The sequence below is a fragment of the Aplysia californica genome, unplaced genomic scaffold (genome assembly GCF_000002075.1).
Source record: "Aplysia californica isolate F4 #8 unplaced genomic scaffold, AplCal3.0 scaffold00480, whole genome shotgun sequence".
In the NCBI taxonomy this organism is placed as follows: domain Eukaryota; kingdom Metazoa; phylum Mollusca; class Gastropoda; order Aplysiida; family Aplysiidae; genus Aplysia; species Aplysia californica.
In genome coordinates this window covers 532,611-542,024 of record NW_004797750.1, presented here as the reverse complement: position 1 = coordinate 542,024, position 9,414 = coordinate 532,611, and the positions used below count along the sequence as shown (strand labels likewise).

Genomic DNA, 9,414 nt, shown 5'->3' with positions numbered 1-9,414 from the left:
CCTGGTGTAAATATAGCAGTCGACCCAACAAGGTCCGCGGCTCTCCTGACCTCTAAGGTTCAGGGGACCAGGGATCAAATGGTTTAAGAACGCAATGGGAACTCACTACTGATCGAAAAAAAAGTGCAATATGATGCCTCCTGTTCTGTTCATAGCAATATATACATGAGTGTCGCTGGTCTCATGAGACAAACACAGAAAAAAAATTGTTTTTAAAAACTATGTTTAATGAAGATATGTTTCAACAAAAAGATGTATAAGAACACTTGCTAAAAATGAAATATCATTTTGAAAAAAATATTCTGTGGTTAAATCCCACATTCTTGTGCATTTGAGTTATGATAATGAATATTTACTCTGTCTACATCTTCTTTGGCGACCAATTCTCATTTGGTACTTAGGGCTAGCGATTTAAGTTACATTCAGAAATGCTGCAAATAAAAGCTATCACCTCATAAGGGAAAGAAAACAACCATCAAATCATGAGATGTTCGCAACATCAGGGAAAACACGAGTCTAAATCAACAACACCACAACCTCTTCGAAGAACACATTGACCACCTCCAGTCCAAACAGTACTTTGGCCTTAATCATTGTTACCTCCATATATCTTTGGTAACCCATGGGACAAAGAATATTTGTGTCACGACGTGGTGGAATCAGGCGCTCGTCAATTGTTGGACATATTCAGTTATTGGTATCATCATACTTACTTACTTTAGTATCGTCATAAAGCTTGTTTATTTGTATTTCTTTTGATGATAAAAGTACCCATCTATTTTGAATAGAAGTCGAAATATTTACAATTGAAGGAGACGGAGGTTGCCTGGTTTCAGGGGTAAAATTAGCGAGAAAATGGCCTCCCAAAGTTTGGGGACTTCCATAGCTTGAGAGTCCTTGAAAAGTGAAAATATACATTTTCTGTGCCTTCAATCTACGATTTTCAGTAACATCAAAAATAGAAATGCGTTTTTCTGAACGGATATAAAAAGTGTTGAGCCAAAAATGTTTAATTTGATAACAATCGTGAAACCTGCGGGGAAAATACTGTTTTCTTCTACTTCACTATATAACGAACCCTTGATTTCACCACGATGCCGCACATTTATTCCACAGGGGGTCAAAGGTTAAATGCAAGCGAGGCTGCGTGGTAATAAGTAACAGCATTAGGAGAAAGTCTGCGTGAGTATGTCAGCCACTTCCTGTTTGTGCAGCTCCCCGATGCCCACAGCTGGGGTACCCAGCACGTCTCTGCCGGCATACTTGAGCTGAGGGGGGAAAGAGAAGACGTTTTTTGTTGTTGGTTTTTTTTCTTCCAAGAACTGTTTCATTTTAGTGGTTGTTTTTTGTGGTTATTGTTTTTTGTGGGGGTTTTTTTTCCTTTTTTTCGGGGGTTTAGGCGAAAGGAAGGATTTATCGGCTTATTATTAGTTTTTTTCAGATTGAAGAGTTAAATATTGATACAACACTAATAACAACACATTGTGGAAAGCAAAGTAGTTAAAATATAGCAAAAACAGAGCTGTTCACATATTTCAAAAACATGAAAATAGAAATCAACAAGACATGTGTCTTAAAGCTAACCTAGGCTTTTGGTGATGGGTCGGGTTGATGTTTTTTTTTCAAATTTCTACTGAGTTTTTCATGTTAAAAAAACACACACAAGGAAGAGCATCAAGACAGCTGTGGAAAAACGAGCAAACCAATGGGGTTGGGTGGGGGGCTTTTATGCTTTTGTTACTGTTTCAACCCCCCCCCCCCCAGTCTCAGACCACCTCTGAAACAAGTAAGAGCACTTACATGACAACCGACCAGGTTGTGGAAGCGTGGGGAGACAAAGGTCCAGGCCCCCATGTTCCTGTGCTCCTCCTGGCTCCACACAAACTCTGCCGACAAGAAATGAGACATGTCAAGACCTGCACATTTTTGTGTCAGTTCACAACCTCATCATCATCATCATTGCCTTTCTCAGCCTGCATCAGGGTATAGGCCACGGACAAACAAGTTCACAACCTCATCAGACACAAACAGATCTTTTTGAAGGCAAGCGATTTGGCCCAGAGGCATGAAAAAGAAAAGGGAAAGCAGAAATGATACACAAAAACTAAAGTAAATATCAAACATTTGCATCGAAATATAGACGGCCAAGCGTAGTGCCTTCCACTACATGATAGCTGCCTGAGCTTCTGTCTCCACAGAGGAGAAAGCTATACCACACACTTGTCTTGTCCCGGTACCGACAACTGTCCTTTTTGTCCTTTCCAAAATAATAATAATAATAAATAGCATTTGTATAGAGCATACATATCCCCACTCAACAGCAGGCTCTACGCGCTTTACACTATATTGCAACATAAGAAAGAGGAACTTTGTAGACTCTAGTCAAGGAGGAATCATTGGATGCCAGAACTTTTTTTTTTTTTATGGAGTGGTTTTTTTTTCACACGCCCATCAACACAGCTTTGATCATTTAAGAGGCAGGCTGCTTTGACCCTGAGAGAGGTACAAGGTCTAAGAGAAAAAACTGAGATGCTTCATGGCTTCATAAAATTTCCCCCCATGAGAATCAAACTCCGATTTTCTGTCCACGAAGGTGAAGTGCCTAACTGTTACACCGCACATACCTGCGATGACTCACTCACCTTTGGCATTTGAATATTTCGCCAGGATCTGCTGGAGCTCCTCCACAGGGAAAGGACACAGGCTCTGAGAACAGACACAAGATATTTTACTTTCAAACGGTCAATCAATCTAATAGAGTGACAATCTAAGTAATCTGTGACAATCTAAGTAATCTTTGAGAAGGATTTTCTTCGACATTGTTAATTTATATAATAGTGAGGAGGCAAAATCTGCAAACCAATGTAAAGAATACATTTAAATTCCAAAGTGCACATCATTCCAATAATTGGTAAATAATATTTGTTCTAAATTTTATTCAACATTGATACATTTTACAACTCTGTAGCGTCTTTAAAAAATCAGAAACACTGGGGGGGGGTTTTCATCATGTGAAAGCCTTTTCATTTCCCTGTATGCAACAGCTAAAACCAGTTCTTTATTTCCCAACATTTGACTGAGCTATGTCTAGTTCTGGTCAGGAACCAAGGAAAGCACAAATCTGAAAAAACGACATTTCAAGGGAGGCAATTATTTTCATTGGCATTTGTGAAAAAAAGATGCATAAAATGACGGACTAGTCAGATTCTGGAAATAGAAAAAATAAGGTGTCAAACCATTCAGAACAGAACAGGGCAGGTCTAAGCATATATAGTTTCTTAAAAGAAGGTACCATTTCATAATATAAACATTACAAAAGTTTGTTCGTTTTTTTTTTTCTAATTCGCACTCCTTTGAACTGGAGTCCAATGTGCAGGAAAACAAAATCATTTCTCAAGGTTCCCTTGTTGATCTCAAAGTTTCATTTCTCAAGGTTCCCTTGTTGATCTCAAAGTTTCATTTCTCAAGGTTCCCTTGTTGACCTCAGAGTTGTAGAGAGAGGCTGCCAGTGACAGTCAAGTGTTGAGAGGAAGCAAAACAAAAGCTGGGACTGTGCTCGTGGGAGAAAACTATCATTTTCATCATCATCAATGCCTTTCACCCCTGGCAGGGTATAGGCCACATACAAGCCCCTTCCATTTATCTCTTTCCTGAGCCATCCTTCCAAGCTAGTTCCAAGTGAGCTTCATTTCTCTCATGTCCCTTTCCACACATCTCCTCCATGTTTCCCGTGGCCTACCCCTGCCTCGTGCTCCTTGTGGGTTCCGCTGCAGTGACTGTTTTGAGATGTTTCCGCTGGGCTTTCTTAAGGTGTGTCCCATCCATCGCCCCTTTCTTAGTCCTATTTCTACTTCTAAATCCTTTTGTCCTGTCCTTTCCCACAGCTCTTCATTTCTTATTCTATCCTGCCACTTAATTCTTAGAAAACTATCATTTGCTTAACTCTTTATCTCCAGCAAGCTGCTCACATCAGCTCACGGTCAGAACAAATAAGCCAGTAAGCCCCTAGCAGAAGCTCGGGCACATTCCTTGAGGACGACAATGATGTCAAATTACTCTTTGGCAATTGCCTAATACAAGTCTCTTTTACCAGGAGTTCATTCATAAGATGAAAAACAATCAAAATAGGTTCACATGTTTTGACATAATGACCAAATTAGCGATGTATCTGTTACTTTTAGATTTCAGACCAAAAGAGGACCCCGACATAGTGGGTTTACTTCCTTTCGGAGATAAAGAGTTAATTGAGATTTAAGCCTACAGAGACCAGTTGGAACTCGGTGACGTAAAATAGATTCCCTTTTTGTTATTTTGAATAAGCAACTGTTGCAGGGGAGGACCACAGAAGGAGGAGATAAAGGCAGAAACCCCTTCAGTGACTTTGTAATGCTGAAACATTTTGGAAACTTCGTAAAATTTAACGTGACACAGTTACGTTTTCATAAAAAGCATCTCTCACCTCAAGGCGCACCAAAGCCATATTCTGAGCACCTCTCTTCTGCTTCTCCGCATTCAGCGCGTAATAATGCTTCCCTGAGCAGAAGACAACACGTGTTACAGATGCCGCCGCTGCGACTGAGTCGTCTAGCACAGGCTGGAAGTGTGTCCCGGGGGCCATGTCGGCGAGAGACGAGGTGGCGGCTGGCAGACGCAGGATCACTTTTGGTGCCACAACAACCAGAGGTTTGCGGAAGTTACGAATCATCTAAAAGTTGAAAATGAATAAAGTTGAAAGAATGAACAAGTGCATTTTAAAGAAATAAAAAACAGACTTTTAAAGTAAAAGAAGAAGCAAAGAGTTGTTAACAAGAACATTTTCTAATTCAGAATTGGATACGCTTCATTCATCCAACACACTTGACAAAATGGTTTGATGAAACTCACAATAACTTTTGGAAAAAAATGAACATACTAAAGACTTTATCTTTGTGGATCAACAAAAAAATGCCAGAACCTAAAAAATAACAAATACAAACTTGATTTAGAAGGAAAGCAATAAAGGACAAAGTTCAAACCAGCATAATAATAAACACCAATGGCATAGCACAAATTCCCGTCAACAACAAGCTCTATATGCTTTACAATCTATATTATTACACCAGCACACCTGACAGCATTCTGAAATAATCTCAACTTCCTGGGAAGCCTACGGTGCAAACTGCCATTTGACAGGTACTAAAACAATACCATACTAAAAAGGCCTCTCACTGCCTATGTCCAGGTAGCCATTCACATCTGGGTGAAGTGAGGAAAGTTCATGTAAAGTGCCTTTTCCAAGCTCACAATATCAGGCTACACTGAGCCTCAAACCCTCACACACGCAACCTCACAATTTTGAGTGTGGTAGCCTAACCACTGCCACACAGACACAACACTTAAGACATTAGTAATGCAAGCAAGCCATCAAAATTTTTACGTTGCAATGAAAATATGGCTATTAACCTAAAGCACAGGCTGTCGCAATAGTCATAACTTATCAAGACTATAAACACTATAATCAGCAAAATTAAACATCAGCCACAAATTCATATCCCAGCCCAATGCGACACATTTCCTACTAGTGCAGTAGGAAAGTGCTATTTTCCTTACACAACAGATTTCCCATCGTCCACACCGCGATCAAAAGAAATACAAGCAAAAATTAAGGTTAAAACCACACATCCTATCATATTACACTAAGATAAACCTTATCCTCCAGAAACCACTGTATCAACATCATCTCCAGACTAAATCATGGTTTATTCAAGACCATGTTTCCAGGACCAAAGCGAAGCTTTCTAGAAGTATGTTCCTGTAGAGGGTCGTACCTGTCTCCTCAATAGGTGAAAGTACTGGGCGGGCGTGGTGGGGTTGGCAATCTGAAAGTTGACGTCATCTCCGTCCACTTTGTCCTCCTTGCTGTCACAGATCTGAGACACATGAATAGTTTGTGCTTGAACAGCTTGGGAAATGATTTTGAGGAAATTTTGTTTATACATAATTCACACACTCACACATACACACACACAAACACATACACACACACACATACACACACACACACACACACAATGCATGTATGGAAGCATGCATGCATGCACACTCACAGACAAAAAGAAGTAAAGACAGACAAAAAAGACAAACAGACAGACAGAGAGACAGACAGACAAAATAAGCAGACAGACAGACAGACATTTACAAAGACAGACAGACATGTACCTGCAGGAATCTCTCCATGCGACAGGACGAGTGCTCCGGGCCCGCCCCATCCATCCCGTGAGGAAGCAACATGACCAGACTGGACTGTAGCAGCCACTTCACTGAGGGGACAACACAGCAACACAACTGACCCATTGTGTACACAGTCGATACTGTCTAAGACAGCCATCTATTGAACCATCTAAGACAGCCACCCATTGAACCATCTAAGACAGCCACTCATTGATCCATCTAAGACAGCCACTCATTGAACCATCTAAGACAGCCACCCATTGAACCATCTAAGACAGCCATCCATTGAACCATCTAAGACAGCCACTCATTGAACCATCTAAGACAGCCACTCATTGAACCATCTAAGACAACCATTGAACCATCTAAGACAGCCACCCATAGAACCATCTAAGACAGCCACCCATTGAACCATCTAAGACAGCCACCCATTGAACCATCTAAGACAGCCACTCATTGAACCATCTAAGACAGCCACCCATTGAACCATCTAAGACAGCCACTCATTGAACCATCTAAGACAGCCACTCATTGAACCATCTAAGACAACCATTGAACCATCTAAGACAGCCACCCATAGAACCATCTAAGACAGCCACCCATTGAACCATCTAAGACAGCCACCCATTGTCCAGGAGAAAAGTGGTTATCTCAGACAGGAGATCATCTTATACAGAGTCATTACAATATAAAGAAAAAGGCAGTTAAAGAGCCAACAAAGCCTTTTTTACAAACAATTTGCTAACAATGCTAAACATTTGAAATTCAAAAATTTTAATCTCTTCTATACTTCCTCTTTTCAAACTAAAAAGAAAAAATTGTAAAGTCAAAGACAGATCACGACCTCAGTGCTTTCTTGTCCTATCTCCTTTTTTTTTTTTATATAGTAGAGGGTTTTATGGCGCTCGCAACTGCATAAGGTCATATGAGCGCCAAGGGGTGGGTGTCAACAGAGAAGTGTTTACAGGCAATGAGACTTATTCTGCTCATCTCTCTAGCTTCAACAGCACAAGGTCTGCTCCGACTATCAAGGCACCCCAGAAATAGCAAGTCACAAGAGAGTGACAAACATACAAAAGAAGTAGAGGAAAATGACAATAGAAAGGATTAAGAAAGAAAAAGCAGCAGTTCCCTGTTGTAGATCAGGCACAGTTATGAGCGTGACATGAATCAGCCCATTTACAATTCTACTGTGCTTGAACGAGAAATGTCCCCTCTTTATCTCCATTTTTTTAGTTTAGTTTTAGTAGAGGTTTTATGGCTCTCGCAACTGCATAACGTCATATGAGCGCCAAGGGGTGGATGTCAACAGAGAAGTGTTTACAGGCAATCAGACTTATTCTGCTCATCTCTCTAGCTTCAACAGCACAAGGTCTGCTTCGACTATCAAGGCACCCCAGAAATAGCAAGTCACAAGAGATTGACAAACATACAAAAGAAGTAGAGGAAAATGACAATAGAAAGGATTAAGAAAGAAAAAGCAGCAGTTCCCTGTTGTAGATCAGGCACAGTTATGAGCGTGACATGAATCAGCCCATTTACAATTCTACTGTGCTTGAACGAGAAATGTCCCCTCTTTATCTCCATTTTTTTAGTTTAGTTTTAGTAGAGGTTTTATGGCTCTCGCAACTGCATAACGTCGAGCGCCAAGGGGTGGATGTCAACAGAGAAGTGTTTACAGGCAATGAGACTTATTCTGCTCATCTCTCTAGCTTCAACAGCACAAGGTCTGCTTCGACTATCAAGGCACCCCAGAAATAGCAAGTCACAAGAGATTGACAAACATACAAAAGAAGTAGAGGAAAATGACAATAGAAAGGATTAAGAAAGAAAAAGCAGCAGTTCCCTGTTGTAGATCAGGCACAGTTATGAGCGTGACATGAATCAGCCCATTTACAATTCTACTGTGCTTGAACGAGAAATGTCCCCTCTTTATCTCCATTTTTTTAGTTTAGTTTTAGTAGAGGTTTTATGGCTCTCGCAACTGCATAACGTCATGAGCGCCAAGGGGTGGATGTCAACAGAGAAGTGTTTACAGGCAATCAGACTTATTCTGCTCATCTCTCTTGCTTCAACAGCACAAAGTCTGCTTCAACTATCAAGGTACCCCGGAAATAGCGGGTCACAAGAGTGTTACAAACATACAAAAGAAGTAGAGGAAAAATGACAATAGTAAGGATTAGGAAAGAAAAAGCAGCATTTCCCTGTTGTAGATAAGGCACAGTTATGAGCGTGACAGTGACATATAATTCTACTGTGCATGAACGAGAAATGTTCCCCCTTTGGGAATGGCCTAAAGACACTTCAGTCAGTGGCACCGCCCCGGGGGGTGTCTCCATTTTAAATAACAGTGAAAACAGTTCATAACAAAGAGTGAGCGTCAGGAGAAGTCACATTTTCAATGTTAAAAAAAATGGAGATACGACAAGAAGGCACCGAGGTCGTGAGATCCTTACATTCCCCACTGGTGACAAACGTGTCGATGATTGTCTGCGCAGCGTTGAAGAAATCTCCGAACTGTGCCTCCCAGATGGCCAGAGTGGTGGGCTGGTCGATGCTGACCCCGTACTCAAAGCCCAGGACTCCTTCCTCTGACAGGACGCTGTTGGCCACCTGGGGGAACAAACAGGTTTGTATTTTTTCTTGTAAATGTCTTAAGTCTTAATTGTTATATTTTGTTTTGTTAGGTTTTTTCTTTTTTTGGGGGGGGGGGTTATTTTTTAAATTGAAAAAGGAAACCCCAGGAAGCTGTTAAGTCTTCTTTCTTGTAAATGTCGTAAGTCCCCATTATTTGTTTTGTTTTGGGTTGTTGTTGTTTGTTTGGGGGTTGTTGTTGTTTTTTTTTTGTGGGGGGGGGTCTTTTTTGGTCAATTTTTTTAATTGAAAAAGGAAACCCCAGAAAAAAGGTGTGCCTCCTGCCTTTTTTAGGTCACTGAAAAGGAAATAAAAGAGTCACATTCCAGCTGTTAAGTGAATTCATGGTGGGATCAACATTCAAGATGACCTATACGTGACTGGTTGGGTATCAACCTTCTTCTGACAGGACACTGTTGGCCACCTGAAGAACAGATAGGTTTTGTCTTCTTTCTTGTAAATGTTTGAAGTCCCCATCAACACAATATACATCACTTAGAGGGTGGGCAGTCTCAACCCTATATGTAGGGGCCAACCTGTGCTGAGTGGGGTACAGCACTCCATCAGACA

General features: G+C 40.8%; 1 protein-coding gene across 1 annotated transcript in view; it reads right to left on the bottom strand.

Annotated features, from left to right (window-relative positions):
• Positions 1-855: 855 nt before the first annotated feature.
• Positions 856-9,414, bottom strand: part of LOC101852871 (probable 2-oxoglutarate dehydrogenase E1 component DHKTD1, mitochondrial) — a 28,620-nt gene continuing 20,061 nt past the window's right edge. Inside the window, exons 17-23 of the mRNA XM_005105603.3 lie at positions 8,667-8,823; positions 6,199-6,299; positions 5,808-5,909; positions 4,460-4,705; positions 2,643-2,706; positions 1,801-1,886; positions 856-1,268 (exon numbers count right to left, since the gene is read on the bottom strand). Coding sequence (XP_005105660.1) covers positions 1,167-1,268; positions 1,801-1,886; positions 2,643-2,706; positions 4,460-4,705; positions 5,808-5,909; positions 6,199-6,299; positions 8,667-8,823 — 858 coding nt within the window. The 3' untranslated portion in view covers positions 856-1,166. The remainder of the gene's footprint in view (positions 1,269-1,800; positions 1,887-2,642; positions 2,707-4,459; positions 4,706-5,807; positions 5,910-6,198; positions 6,300-8,666; positions 8,824-9,414) is intronic.